Consider the following 15,781-nt stretch of genomic DNA (forward strand, 5'->3'; position numbering starts at 1 on the left):
AAAGACATTATGATTGTATTCTCTGGGGAAATCAACATCTGCTATTTACATTGAATTAATACTTCCACTGTGGTTTTACTGAGACTGATTGGATAGGTGCAACTCAGTTGTTTATTTGTGGGAGGTTTCTAAATTAGGCCTCTTAAAAATCACACATAAGAAGGCAGACATTTCTAGAAGTCTGTAATTTGACCATAATTACTGCAAATGAGATAAGCATCTTTATATGCATCCTGACTCTGAGTCTTTAGAAATGGGCTACTATTGAGCTGAAAGTCCTTACCTCTTCCAYGAAACCACCAACATCAGGATTCTCAGGATGTTTCTCTTCTGTTTTTCTAGATCAATGAAACACAGGTTTGTGTAGATATTCCGGCTGTGAGAGATTTCAAGGTGGCAAATATCCAAGATGCTTCAGTGACTGTAGTGGATTACTATGAACCTAGTAAGTGTTGGTCATTTCAGATGGAATTTAATTATTCAGAAGTKTCTTTTTGTAGAAATAGTAGAAATTTTAGTAAAGAAAAAGCTTCATTGAACTATACTCTTTTTGGAYATTAAAAGGCCCAATTTTCTAACAAGTAGTAGTGTTTTCCATATCTGTTGTCCTAAAGGGTTGGTTCCTCAACTAATGCAAATTGGCCCAGTATGTTCCCAAAACTATCAAAATGGATCAGGAAATTCACTGTGATTCWGTTAACAAGTTAATAATTAACCTCTTGAGTAGCTTTACTGTATGTTTCTTASTTAGACTAAGAGACCTTCACTGGAGAAAATGGCAGTATTTTTACTTCCATAGTTGCCTTAAAAAAGGTGCACATTGGAAAAAACCATTTCAAATTTTTTTTTTGTTTGGGGGTTTGATTGTGTTTTTGTTTTGTTGTTTGTGGTATTTTGGTTTTGTTTGTGTTTTTTTTTGTTAGAGGGGTTGTTGTGAATATGTAGAGTCTGTTTTAGAGACGGGTAACAATGTACAAAACTCCTGGGCAAAATTAAAAGCAAGAAAAAATTACAGGCTGCTGGAGAAGATCTTCATTACATGAACCGCTGGTACATTGTTAAGGATTTTGGCTTGGTTTGAGATGAGGCATAAAAAAAGTTGTGTCATCAATTGCTCCAGGTTTTTTTAGCACAATACAAAAGACAACCAGTGTGATGTATGCTACTTTAGCTAGATTAAAATCATGTTTATTCTGTGTAGGCTGAAATTCTTGTTCATTCACTGAATTTATAGTAAAATAGGAAACTAGTGGTTATAACTACACTGTCCATTAATTAGAGCATATTTTGAGGGCTAGTGGCTTAAAAAGTTGCAGCAAGTTTTTATTTGAGAGAAACACATAAGATTTAGAATCTATGGCCAAAATGAATTTCCAGTTCTTAGGAGAATAGCTCAGGACGTAATCTTTTATAAGAATCCTATTAGATAGGCTAATAAATATGTTTATTATAAAGTCAGCAAGAAATGCACATCTGTAAATATTTTTATTGTATTTAAATACATTTAGTCCATAAATTCTCAGCTAGCAAACTAAGGGCCAAAATTTATATGATGTAATTGGTGCAGCAATAGAAAGATTTAACTTCAAGAAAATKATTTCTTCAAATATTATTTTAGAAGACACCATTCCTGTTACTGTATGGATTATTGGTCAACATATATACAGATGCTGTGATTTAAGTTCTTCTGGGAGAACTCCTTYCTATCTAATACAGGAATGTGCCTTTATTTTAATTCATTATTTTTCATCACTGTTGTAGTTGTTGATCCAAGCTGCAGGTTATATCTTAGTGATGGTGACAGTCAGACTCATGTCATATTCAGAGCTAGGAAATGCCTAAGGAGGTCTCYTGCTCTGGCATTTGTTGATAAATGTGGTGTCTTTGTGGCAGATAGTACAATTGGTATAGGTGTAAGATATGGCTTGGTTGCCAATACAGCAGTGTTCTCTTACCTGACTTTTTAGAATTGGMTGTCATTGTTTGGTAAGCATTTTGGTCCATAAAATTGCATACCTTATTTTAATTTTTTAGTACCCTGAGGTTTGTAATGAAAAACTGAATATAAGTTCAGTTTAAAAATGCTGCTATGGGAAAGAAGCTTTGCCAAAGCTTGTTCTGTGAGCAATTACCATTTACTGATGTTTCTGAAATTAATATGATTTTTTCAGACTTCTAGTCTGGCTCTGTAGCAACCTTACAGGGAACAGGAGAGCAAAATGGAGGATCAGGAGCTAGGTGAGGTAAGCAGTCCCAGATGCAGGAAGCTGAAGCTCCCAAATGTGATAGTGAGAGAAAATGTCGGTTAGGACAGACCTTGCTCTTGAATGTTATAGCCAACAACCTGCCAGGTAAAGCATCTGAGTTCCTTTGTCACATAGGTAGGGACGAAATTCCTTTCCARATGTTTAACCCAGGTTTGTGTACAGATTGTGTCTAACAGTTGAGATTGAGTCTATGAAAGTGTGCCTTTCACCAAGCATTTGCCTGAATACATTAAGGTATTCTGGGTGAAGAAGAGAGATTAATGGCTGGGCTTAAATATCAACTCCAGAAAGTATTTTGCCGTGTGTGATGAGGTCTTTATCGGAGTTTAGTGCATTTTTTAAAAAACTATTTCTTTTTGAAGCTAGGTTCTTGGTTAATTTTCAGGAGTTCATCAACTAATGTTAACTAACCTTTCTGAACAGGGAGAAGAGCAGTGAGRAGCTATAATTCAGAAGTAATGCAAAGTGTAACCTCCTGTGACTTCTGTGAAAATGATTGCAACCTTTGCCACCGAGATGGTTCTGCAGCCCTGCTTCAGCACTCTTCATTGGCCTCCTTGTTCTGTGTGCTCTTTGTTCTTCATGTAAACTTGCTGTGCAGTTGGGTGCTGTAAAAGAAAACAGATTATGTTTCACATCTAAGGTTTCCATAAATTATCCAAAGAAAATTTTATGTTCAGATACCAGCCCATCTTTAGTGATTACCATGACCAAACTCCTGCTGTGTTCAGGGAGAACTGGGCTGGCCCGTATGGTAAATTTCTGGCTGTGCCAGAAAACTTCTTTTAAGTGTCTGCTGGAAAAACTTTCAAAGTGTTAGTTTCATACTGAATTTATTTTCTGAAGAAGCACACAGTTACTGAGAAAGCAGTGGGATAAAAAGTGAATTTAGCTCCATATTTCCACTTTGTTTTTACCCCAGTTTTCAACTGTGCTTGTTTTTTAGGGATGCATGTTAGTTTACCATGCTTTTCCAAAACACTCTTCTCCATTAAGGTGTTGACAAGCAGTGATAGGAGCTTGGTGTCAGAGCTCACTTTGTTCTGTTCTGAAGATGAAACATTTAACATTAATACTGAATTTTGCTGTGTGCTTTCATGGGGAATAATAAGAAAAAAAAAAGAAAAAAAAAAACGGCTTCAGAGCAGATCCAATAACCAAAAGATACTGCATTGACAAACTGCTGAATGCTCCAGAAAGTTTTCAGCCTTCTTTTTTTTTTAATCATTACACAGAAGGTAGGCGGATTTTTTTGCCAATTCATAAGCTAATCATGCTTGAAAATAAGGCCTCAGGATGTTCTCATGCATTTTAATCTGAAAGGCTTTTTACTGGAAATGCGTCAAAGATAGTCTGTTTTTCAGACTTCATTTTTCCAGGGTTATTCATATATCCAGAGAAACAAACCCAATTCTCTTYCCATGTGTGAATGCTGGTGTCAGCTGGCATATATTTATGGCCAGATGAAGGAAGGTTGCTTTGAACCTGTTCTGGTTTTKGGGTGTCTTCTAGTAACGTCAGTCTGGGGCATCATTTCTGTCTCGCACTTGTTGTGTTGTCAACAATTCCAGTGCCATAACCCCAAGCAGTTGTTTACTGCGATCAGTGCCATGTGAGTTGGTGRCCCTGGATGCCATCTGTGCACCCTGTTGCTGGTTGGTGGGAGAGGCTTTTAGGAGGCTKCAAATGCGTTCAGTGCAGCCAAACAGATCACATGCTTGCTTAACTTTAGCACATCATGAATGGTCAAGTGCTCTGCTGAAGTGGAATGGAGGAGAGGGATGGTGGAAAGTAGCAGGCACTTTTACATCCAGACCCACTCTTTGCACATGAAGAGAATTAAAAATCTCTGTGAATGTGGAAATGTGGGAACTTACTGCTCCTGAGTGTATGAATACCTTCCCTGTCTGGCAGCCAGTCTGTCCTTCTTGAACACTACCTGTGATATCTGATGCTTACTTCTTTTCGATAAGGCAGCCAAGCTATTACACTCACAGTTGCTAAAAAGGAAGTTAATAGCTGTCAAGCTAAGAGAGGTAGAAATTATAATTTCTATTGATTTTCTTCCTTTCATACCTTTTTTGAGACGGAGTGTGCTTTTGTGCACATGTAATAATATGTCACTTTCCTTGAGCAATTTCTAATTTTTATTCATTTTTTGCTACTGCTTAAAATGTATATTTTTGTATTTATGCTCATCTGTAATGTTGTTCACAGAGGAAATTCTGCAGGGTAGCATGGGAAGAGGCCTGAACTTCCTGAACTGAGGGTGCCTTCTAATACAAATACATAGGTTTTAATGCAAAACTAGTTTAGATGSGGTTATTTGTTTTACTTCACCTGTATTTGGAATTTTCAATGTTTTTCACAAACTTGGGCTTCTGTCCTGTTTCTCAGGCAGAACATAGGCCTGGTTCTTTGTAGTCATTCACACTTCGCACTTGTCCTTGGTGCATTTTGGATTTAGCTTTTTGAATAGTTGATTAGTGCCTAAGCAGAGTGTGTGCTGCCCTGATCCTCATGAAGTAATATTGTATTTACTGAAGCCAAACATTGCTTTGTCAGTAGGGTGCAGGATCTCACCCTCTGTAAGCCATTCACTTGGTTACGTGGGTCCAAAGAGAGAGAAACGAAGGTACGAACTTAAACACCTCTCTGCRTCTCAAATCCTTCACTCATTTATAGAAGCATAGATAAAACTCTGCCAAGTGTAAGGTGTGGAAAAATCTCTCATCTAAACTAGGATGTATTTTGCTGTGGGTTTGATTTTCTTGTGACCTATGAAAATTGGTCTTGTCTTTGAGAAACAGCAATCTTGACCTGTCATTTGCCTCCCTTTAATATAATTTCAAGAACCCAAAGCTCACATACTTTCAGGTTTTACTGTATGTAGAGCTTCTAATAGGGTTGTTGGTATCTGATTGATGATAGGGCAAAGGGGCTTATTTTGTAGACAAGATGTACTGGACATAAATTACTCTTTTGCAGTGGATAGTAGGAATAAATGACTTTGGTTTTGCATGCAGTCCAATCTTCCTGAATATCCTCCAAGAAAAATGTATTTAAACTTCTTAGTTAAATTGAGTTTTGGACAGTGCAGCTTTTACTAGTATTCCCTTACATTTGTTTTTGAGACAAACAACACATGTTTTTAAATTACTTTTGGCTGCCTTGCACATTATATTAAGAAGCATCAGTCATAATGCACCATGTCAGGGAAATCGTTGGAGTCACTGAATAAACATCCTTTTTTATTTTACTTTTTTCCATACAGCAGGCATATTATTTCCRACATCCAAATCTGCATCCAGCAGATGTATCAAGCTATTTTAAAGGAAGAATGTACACTGTATGACTTTAAACCAATGTTTACACCCGGTGGCCTTTAACATTCCTTCATCAGTGCCTTCAGTCACTTTGCAGTAGTGGCTGGTGCATTGAATAGGATAAAATTTGTACTGTGTTGGCAGGGAATGGAACACCAGAAATGGAATATTATTTGGCATATAATGACTTTTTTTTGTTTTCGTCATTATTGTATGGGAAAGTTTAGGGAAATGCGTGGCAATATATATTATCCCTATTGCCCTGTAGCATCCATTTTGGATGTTAGGGGAGCCATGCTCCCGCTGAAGTTAATAGGAAATCTTGTAGCAAAAAATCTTTTGGAACTCTGTAGCAACAAGGACCACAAGGAGCTTTTAACTGATGCTAAAAACAGTCAGGAAAAGGTATTTTGTGATGGAGTCTTCATGTTGCATTGCCTGAACATTTCTGCTGTTTCATTGAAATCTGAATGTACTCTGGTGCTTCCCACACCCTTGTCAGCCACAAGGACATGGTCTGTCCAGGGCCATTAATATGCTRTTGAATCAGTAAGAAATACTTATTTAGGATTGAGTCTAAAACAAAGCTGTAACACATTTTAAAGGTGTTCTCCCAAATTCTACCTCTGCTGTCATCTGTGATCTTAGCTGAGGTTTTCTCTACAGGYTTCAATGTGGGTGCCATTGAGAGATCTTCTATACTAAATGCTGTCGTTCAGAACGGAGAATGAGTGCTGCTTAACAAGTTTAAAGCACCTCAGAGTCTGCCTGCTGGGCCAGGTCCATGGCTGGCTTGGTTCCCAGCATGGCACCACCAGCAAATCATTTAGATTGGAAAAGACCTTTAAAATCATTAAGCCAGCATTGCTGGCCATTTTAGTCCACCACTAAACCGTGTCTCCAAGCACCACATCTACATGCCTTCTAAATGCCTCCAGGGATGGTGACACCMCTGCTTCTGTTGGCAGCCTGTTCTGATGCTTGACAGTGAAGAAGTTTTTCCAAATATCCAACCTAGACCTCCCCTGGCACAACAAATCAAATGCAAGCAGTGCAGGTATTCCCAGTTTGCTTCCATACCACACGCTCCTGTTTACTTCACAAGCAGGAGCCTGTGGCTTGTGCACAATTTGTGCTCATCAATGGCACATCATAAAAAGGGGAAGTGGCCAGCCTGGTGCAGGAGAAGCATGAGAGCCAGGTTCAACATTTATAGAATAGAATGTGAAGAGTTTGGAATGGACCTTACAGAKCATCTTGTCCCAAGCCCTCTGCCATGGGCAGGGTTACCTCCCACTGGACCATGGGGCTGGAGGCCTTATCCAGCCTGGCCACGAACACTGCCAGGGTTGGGGCATCCACCACCTCCCTGGGCAGCCTGTGCCAGTGTCTCACTGCCCTCACAGTAAAAAAGCTTCTAATATCCTAAATAATACACCTAAGTTCCCCTTCTCTCAGTTTGTACCCATTACTCCTTGTCCTGTCACTACAGTTCCTGACAAAAAGTCCCTCTCTGGTTTCCCTGCAGGTGCCCTTCAGACACTGGAAGGTTGATATGAGGTCTCCACACAACCTTCTCCAGGTGAACAGTCCCAGCTTTCCCAGACTGTATTAAGAGGGGAGGTGCTCCAGTCATATTATCAGCTTCATGGCCCTCCTCTGGTCTTGCTTCAGCAGTTCCATGTTCTCCTTACGTTGCATGCCTCTCTTTTGTCTTGAAAGTCACTGTTGAAAATCAAACCTAAGATGCAAAAATCAGTTTTACTCAGTTTTCAAAATATTAYCCAGCAATATTTCTCCAAATGTGTGATTCAGGTTGGTATAAATAACAATATTTGATTTTCACTGCATCATACAGAAAACATATASATGGTTACTGTAGGCTGCAGTGTGGTACAGTATGGAATTGTGCATAAACACRAGATCTTCACAAAGTGCCAAACCAACAACACTGTGTAATACTCTGTTTTTAGGAAAGCATAYATTAGCAAGCAATTAGTGTCTAATGGCATCATTTTTCTATCTGAAATGCTAAGAAAGAGGGTTAAATTTTAATTCTAGTGACTAATATTATTTTTGTTATGTCATTTCTTCTGCCATAAGTTTTTATGCAGTGAACCATCTCTATGTGATTTGAAGGTTTTGAAATTAGATGCTTTCACTAGTAATCTATAAATACAACAGCRGTKAGGTTTCCTTTTCCMCATATAAAATATTTCAYTTCCATGTTGTTTKTTRTTCAGTTTATTGTAATTCTGTGTGCCAAATGGAAATACCATTTGCACTGTTGCMATTCTAGGCAATAAAGGCTGATAGTGTGTTATATTAGATCAATCTAGTGGTTATTTTACATATAGATAGCTTGTTTTCACATAGGTGTGAGCATTAATTCCTTATGTGCTGCATTTGAGTCATCAGAACTCCAGTTTAAGATGCACCTTTTAATTCAAATAATTAATTTTAATTCTGTATTTTTAGTAGCTACCCAAAAACTTCATCAGCCTTGTTTAGATCTTCTAATGTTATTATGAACTGGGTTTTTTTGTTGTGTTTTTTTGCATTGTTAGGTTGTGTGGGATACTAAATACAAGGAAGAAAATAAAAAAGGTTGGCTGAATGAAAATACGTAAGCAGGTGTAATGTCCTACTGCCTGGCACACCTCTTCTTTTTCCATGTCAGGCCTTAAGCAATTTAARCTCAAATTCTTGGCTGCCTTGAAACATAGTCAGATACCCAATTTGATCTAAGTTAGGATCATCATACTCATTTCCACTTTWGATTAAATCAGAATAGTAGAAAAAGAATACTTTTATGAGCTGTTTTGAGCAAACAGGTGAACTAACATGCCAACTATGCAAATAGCTTCTGTCGTCTCAAATAATAAAGCAAGTGTTAAGGATTTAGACTGTTTCAAAGGGCTTTGGAAGATTGTAATTTGTTTATTTTTCTTCAAATAAAGTTTTCAATAGCTATTTTTAAATGCTATTAAAGATGACTTTTAATAACATATATCTAGCATTTGCTTGTTTAACAATACAGCTACTTGTAGTCATAGTTTCTGTACCATGTTGACCACTACCCACACTGAGCACTTTTTAGAGGCTGCCTTATCTGTGTTTTAAAGGTCAGAATTTAATAATATAAACAAAATTTAAAAGAAGTATTACAACCGTGGCTTCCCTAGTTGGGCTGTGAGTRATGCATCTGCAGGTCATTGTTCAGGACTTGTATGACTAAGGTCACCTCATTTTTAAACTATGTTCTTTTGTTCATCATGAAGTTATTGCAGAATGTGCTGGTGTCTGTAACAGGGGTAGGATAAATAATTTTCTGTGATGTGCTCAGTTCAGGTAGGCCCCTTGGGGTCATGGAGAACATCAGGAACTGTACTGCTTTGTGAACAGCAGCAAAGCTTTCAGATAARGAGCTAATTGCTGAAGGGCAGTAAAAGAGAACCGAGACATTTTTATGCCAAAGTGTTTTATACAAGCCTAATTGAATTGATGTGCAGATTTCTTTTTTTTCAGGTGACCTATTTTAACTTWAATTTTTCACGGTCTAGAAGTTTGGCCTCCATGACACTACTTTGTCCTAATTTTCCTTATAATTCTCCTCTATTTCTCCTGCCCACCCTTGAAAGAGTTTCCTGTCCCACATTCAGCTCTGAGGTCAGGATCTGCTCAGCCTGGCTTACCTCTTTTGCCCTGAACCCTCACCATCTTGCCTGTAAGTTCAGTAGCCATTTCTGCAGTGATATCTTATTGATCTTCCCTTTCCTTCAGAGCCTTTGTTGACTGTCAAGACTAAAATCTCCTTTGGTCTTATGGAGAAATAGCTATCAATTCTAACTCGGGATGGATGAATAAGGGGGGGCTTGACAACATGGATTTATGAAGCTGAAATTATCTTTAACCAACCTAATATCTTTCTATGGTAAGAGGATTGTTTGTGTGGATGAGAAGAAACTATCTACTGAAGTGGATAGACTTTATAGGGCTTTCTCAAAWTTTTTTTCTGTTTCAATAYTRATAATAGTCCTAAATAGAGCAAATTGGGAACATGAGATATTCTGATGATGGACCAGTCTCTAGAAAAGTGGTTTTGAAGCAAGCTACTACTCAAAATGTGCAATGTGGAAATGTGGAAGTAGTACTTAAGTAGTGACTTAGCTTCCACCTGACCCGTGGACACCTTCARAGGAGCTCAGAGGATCTGCATGTTGGTGGTGCTCACAATCAGACTGCAGTACCCTGCTCCTTGCACTGTGGCAGCACACGCCTGTCCAGCCCTGGCTGGGTGTTCATGTCTTGAAACCAGATACGATCTCAGGCACGGCTACTTAGGTAAGTGAGGRTTTTTATATGTCTGAAGCAAAGGGTGAGAAATTATAGCCATAATAAAGAGAAATAAAATGACATAAAAAAGAGTGTCTTGATCTGATTCACTACAGCTGCCTACCAGGGAGACTGTACAGACTTCCCTGGCGATTCTTCTGGCTCACACTGATGGAAAGGGAGGACTGAGCTGAGGGGTACTTTAGGTAAGTGGATAGACATTTTGTTATATTTTTTTAGACAGGAGCGCTTATTTAAAATGCTGGATTAAGGGGCAGGGATAGCAATATAAACACATGTGGAAATAATGTACTAAGAAAGCTTTGTGGTTTCATATGCAGAAGRAAGATAGCAGCCAGCTCCAGCTCAGTGGGCAGCTAATTAAGCCAGAGATCTCTCTGTGCATTGCATTCTAAGTTCAGTACAAGAGCAGCAAGGTGTCATATGATCTTTCCCTTATAGTTCACACTTTGATTTTGGRAATGAACTATGCATCATCACCATAGTGATTATTTAAAGATGGGTTGGCTGCGTGTTAGATGGAGTCAATATGATAAAGGCRTCTTGTTTGTGTGCATGATCATTTTCCTTTATCAGTTGTTCACTGCAGCATAGGTCTGTTGTTTTTCTATTCCTGGTTTTAACTGAATCTTAGAATAATACAAATATGAAAACACTACTATTTAGCACCATGAAATTTTATTGGGATGGTTGTAAGGAGTCTGCTCCATATTCTGCTTGCTCCACTTTAGATTGAATGCTACAGCTTTCATGGTTCTTTTCCCTACTCCATCCACCATTTTTCCAATACACAGAGACCAACCACAGTCTAAAAGATTTTTATTACAGGATACAGGAGAAGTGAAAAAAAAGTGTGAATTCTTTCTGAGGAAGCACAGCGTGTGGTCTTAAAGTGGTACCTTTCACCAGAGGAGCATGAGACTCCACATTACACACAAAACAAAGCCTGGTGTGACCTATACAGCTCTGCCTCAGCTRCTTCTCTGGTTTCATTCTTTTTCCATTCATTCATAACGACTTTATTCTTCTACTTTTGCAAGAAGTAGAGCTGGGATAATACTGCACAAGGTAATATACAAGAACACTCTCAAATGCAWTCCTATACTTCAAGTCCCTCTAGGGCAACACATTTCACCTGGCAACCAATGGGGCACATCTGGCTTGCAGGAGGTTTGAACATTGCCGTTTTCCTTGGAGGTGATTGAAAACAAGTTACATGAACTGCGAGCAGAACTGGGCAGTGGGAGGCACGAGGTGACAGGGAGAGGGACAGTGAACAAAGGCGGCTGCCTGGAGCAGGAGCAGCCTGGCAAAGAGCACTTATTTGCTTTGCACAGTCTCACCCCAATGCCRAGGCACGAGAGCGGCTGTCTCCCACCTGGAGAAGCAGCCAGCCTCTCTGTACGCCTGGTCTCTGGCCAAAACATACCTTTGGCAATGGGATGTGAGTCTGTCTGAGACACAAGGAAAGCTGGCTGTGTGGAAGAAGGAAAGCCAGAACAGGAGAAGGAGCAAAATTTTATTGAGGCTGATGTTGGACTGTTGGTGCTAGATCAATGTATAGATCAGCATTTATTCTATGCTAGGGGCAGCAAAACTGGCTCTCCAGGCTGATGTTACACRTCTTTATTCACAGTCACAGGACATTCCTGTGTGTGTTCAAGTTGCATTTTACTGGCCTGAACACAAATGCCTYGCTCCACATTCCGTGCCGTGTACGTGCGGGGTGGACGGCTCTGTGAGGGACGTTCAGGAACAGAACACCCGGAATAAACAACCAGCGAGTCAACCTCGACAGGCTGCAGCGCAAAAAGGCAAACAACAGCCTGACTATAAACAGGGGTACACTGGCAGACAGATGATACCCTTCTGCTTCTCAGCTACTGGCCTTGCTTTGTTGAAGTCTGACGGGAAACCAGTGCTCTGGCTTTGGGCTCCTGGGGGCAGAGAACAAGAGTTGTCTAGGAAGCTCTGCCACCATGGGGAGATTGAATGAATTAGGGTCTCCTTGAAGCTCCAGGAGGTGGGGATGTGGATATCTCTGTCAGCTATGTCTAGCTGTTTCAAAAACCCTTGAAAATTCAGAGGAATAATTATTTTACTGTGACCACAAGAGGTAAGATTAGAACCAGATGATTAAATGGCAGAAAGAAAGTCTCAGTTTAGAAAGCAGGGAGAACCTTTCTAGTAGAAGAAACAAACTGTAGGGCAGGCTGCTGTGGGAGACAAACACTTTCTAATAATGACTCGGGTCTGTATGAATCTGTCTGGGTGGTGGAGATGGAATAGTAGTCTCCTGATGTCCTTTCCGGAGCTGTTTTCTTATGAGCTACTGTCTGCAAGATCTGCTGCTATGACACAGCACTGGATAGTTTTTACAAGAGACCTACTGAACTGCACAAGGTGTAACCTTCTGCTGATGCTAAGGGAAGTGCTGAAACACTTTGAATTTACTGGAATTATAGTGGAGTTACTTAGTGATTATGAAAATCTAGGCCGTAATTCCCTCCAGAACTCAATGTTAATTCTTAGAACAAAGTAGGACTGCCAGGACATTTGATTTCTGGTTTGTTATAGGGGGTTCACTGTATTTGCAGAATAAAAGTCACTGTTGAAAAGACTCCAGTAGAAAGTAGAGGATCAGTTGTCCTATAAGAAGGGCTATCAGATACAGTGATCTGAATATTTGAGTCTTTCAGGAATTGTCTAGAAACAAATAATTGTTAGCAGGGAACCTAAATACGTATTGGAGCTGCATAAACATACAATAGGTGCTGCTCTCCCAGGCTGTTCCTAAGGTCAGGCCAAATCATATCTTAGATTTTGTAGGTTTTAATGCCCAGCTCCTCATTATTGTAAAGAGATTTAAATGTTGTGTTTGTGATGGTGCTGTTACAACTGTGATGTTGGATTGCAGATTGCAGGTTCGGTTGGGAGCAGCTATAAGCATAGGAAGAGATTTTTCACCTCTGCAAATTACAAATTTTGCATAATCCACCTGTGAGTACCAGCACGGAAGTTTGTTTTTTTCCCTGTTCTATATCTTGCAGCTGCATATATAAACATTTTGCATTTGAAACCCTCTCAAAGATTGGAAATGCCCAGTGATGTAGGTCTGATATCCTGGCAGTTTAACTCAACGTCTCCAAATGAGTGTTGACGAGGTATGGCCTCTGTATTTCCATTCTTCTAGGGTGCTGATCCTATGAAAGAAGTCATGATGCTGGATCACAGCAAATACCAGAATTGCTGCCCTTGAGTCATTTTAGCTTTACTGTCTGGGAAAATGGTTGCATCCATTTTAAAAGTCAGTTACTGTACCACTAATTTTTTTAAAAAAATATTATTTCTTGGTGAGGGCAGTAATCATTAGCTCAAATGGTGCACACCTTGCAGCACCTAGAGCACAGACAGAGTCAGGCATGGAATTTTCTTTGGAGGCCACCAAGGAGTCTCAGCTGAGGCACCTTTTCAAAGTCCGGATGTAATGCTCGTTGGCCAGCTGCACGTATTTTAATTTTTTAGGCTGCCTTCAAGCACTTACCTTGAATATTTCAGAAACAGAAATACAGATGAGTTTCACTTCTTGGTTTCTGTAAATCCCCGAGTCCCAGGGAGCTGTAAGTGATCTGCTTCTTTGAAAGTGAGCTCACTTCTGTTCAGTGACCCAACTATGATTATAAGATCTTACTGGTAAGTTCAGATTGGAAAAAAAAGTTGCCAATAGGCAAAATGAAAAATACCTGCACACACAGTATTTATATAACTTGTGTAATGCCTACTGGGTGAGCCTGCCAGGGTCAGAAAACCAAGTGACAAAAGGTATTTTAAATCCTTAAATTCTCCTGATGCCAGCAAACAGCTCAGTGTAATTCTAGTTGTTCTCCTCAGCCCTYAGCATGCTGTATTAGATTTTATCTGGTTTTATTAGAGTAGTCAGTTTTTGTTCAAGTCTTTCCACACATGAGTTAAGCAGAGAAAATAAAGGAGATAGAAAAATCAAATGACTACACTGTTAGATTCTTTTTCTTGCTATTTACAGCAGASCAAACAAAGTTTGTGTACCACCATCTTTTATGAAGGAGGCTGATGCTCGGGCAGAAGAGATTTACATATATTTTGTGATTTAAACCCTGATTTTTTTAGCTTATTTGGAAAATGCTAGCAGTTTGGAGAAAATACATGTTTAGCCACTGTCTGTTTCCACTGGATCCTATGCCTGACCCATCCTATTACACAGTTCCAGAGCCGCAGGGACTTACCAAGTTTCCTTTCAATCTTCTAGATGATCTGCAAATATTTCAGTAAGTTTTGTGTAGAATCCTAATAAAAAAAATTATATCCCTTAATTGAATAAAGAACTTGCAGTTCAGTACCCAAAGATTTTTTTGAACAGCCTTTTCTTTTAAATTTAATTATAGACAGAWTTTATGGCTGGTTTTATGAAAGAATATCAGACAAAGTATGTCAGATATATTCATGAAAAGATTTTGCAAGCAAAGAGAATATCTTCAAAAGCTCAGGAAACTGTTTTAGTCCCCAGATGCCATGAGGAACAAATTCCCATTTTAAAAAATCTCCTGTAGGTGGTTGTAAATGATGTACTAATTTTCTAAACAGATTTTCTGAAAACAGATTCTACTTCAGATCAACCTTCTGGAGAGCCTTTCTTGTGCTAAACTAATGTGAAACTTCAGGCATGCACGCACAATATCCAATTTCAAACAGTGTGGTGGAGAAGCAATTGTCACCTCGGCACGCTCAGATAGCTCAGATTGTCACTGACTGCATTGTGAGTGTTAGCTGGGACATCTGAGAAGTCCTTCTCAGTGGCCCTGACCCACCTGTGCCAGGCATCCTATGGTCATGGAGCAAAAATATGGTCCCTACTCCTGAAAATTCACTGTCAGCACATGGAGCAGCGGGGTCAGAGGAGGATGTGGACAGAGGAAATAGTGAGACAACTACAAAGCAGCAGGTAGATCAGTCTTGATTTGTTGATTAATCTTGATCAGTCAATTTCAGTATGTGTCTGGTAGAGCCCTGGTGAAGACAAAATCCTGAACCAAATCCTGGCATCTTCTCTTTGAATCTCATTAAACTACATAGCATCCACAGCTATGAACTTACTTTAACTGTGTAATTAATTGGGGCTTATTCTGCTKTGTGTGACAGGTACTTTAAAGGCACGTAAAGACTGTTAGGAATACTTTGATTAGGACCTGYAGTGGTGGTGTGATTCATTTTAAGGGTCAGTGGAAAGACAGTGATGGGATTTGAGTTCAGCTATAAAATTCTGAAGTAATTTCAAATCTGGGGATGAGAGATTTCCTCCTCATTTTTAAAAAAGCCTTTGTTTTTATTTCTCCCTTATGTAACTAAATAGTTATTCTGCTAATATCATTAAAATGGATTAAAAAGAAATATTTTTCATAAAAGGAACTTCATCGAGACCTTCTATTTTCTCCATGGAAAATAGTAGGGTTTTAATGTAGTTGAATGTCAAAGCCCTGCAGATATAATTGTTGTGCTTTTGAAAGGAATACATTAATTAAATAAATGTGCCACTTCCCTGATCARCTTTTCTCTCTTTTGGATAGTTGCTGTTCCATCTCTTTTATGCAGAACTTGAAAGAGTCACACAAAAAAACCCCTGAGAAATTAAAGAAATGAAAAGCACCCTAAAATTGCTGGCTCTCTCTCCTCTTCAACAAATACTGTCATTATAAATAGAAAGGATGACCACAGGATTCTGTAACTGCCCTGCCATGCAGAARGTGATTCAGAAATGGAGGAGGTCCAGAAGAATGATGGGGATGGTGAGGAGACAGG

The 15,781-nt window shown here is 39.2% G+C and overlaps 1 protein-coding gene across 1 annotated transcript in view; it reads left to right on the top strand.

The window, feature by feature from the left end:
• CD109 (CD109 molecule) overlaps positions 1-6,455 on the top strand; it is a 71,409-nt gene extending 64,954 nt beyond the window's left edge. The window contains exons 32-33 of the mRNA XM_057369131.1: positions 343-445; positions 2,691-6,455. Coding sequence (XP_057225114.1) covers positions 343-445; positions 2,691-2,881 — 294 coding nt within the window. The 3' untranslated portion in view covers positions 2,882-6,455. The remainder of the gene's footprint in view (positions 1-342; positions 446-2,690) is intronic.
• Positions 6,456-15,781: the final 9,326 nt, after the last annotated feature.

Source organism: Malurus melanocephalus, unplaced genomic scaffold (assembly GCF_030028575.1).
Source record: "Malurus melanocephalus ecotype Western Australia unplaced genomic scaffold, MMel_1.1 scaffold_4, whole genome shotgun sequence".
In the NCBI taxonomy this organism is placed as follows: Eukaryota; Metazoa; Chordata; class Aves; order Passeriformes; family Maluridae; genus Malurus; species Malurus melanocephalus.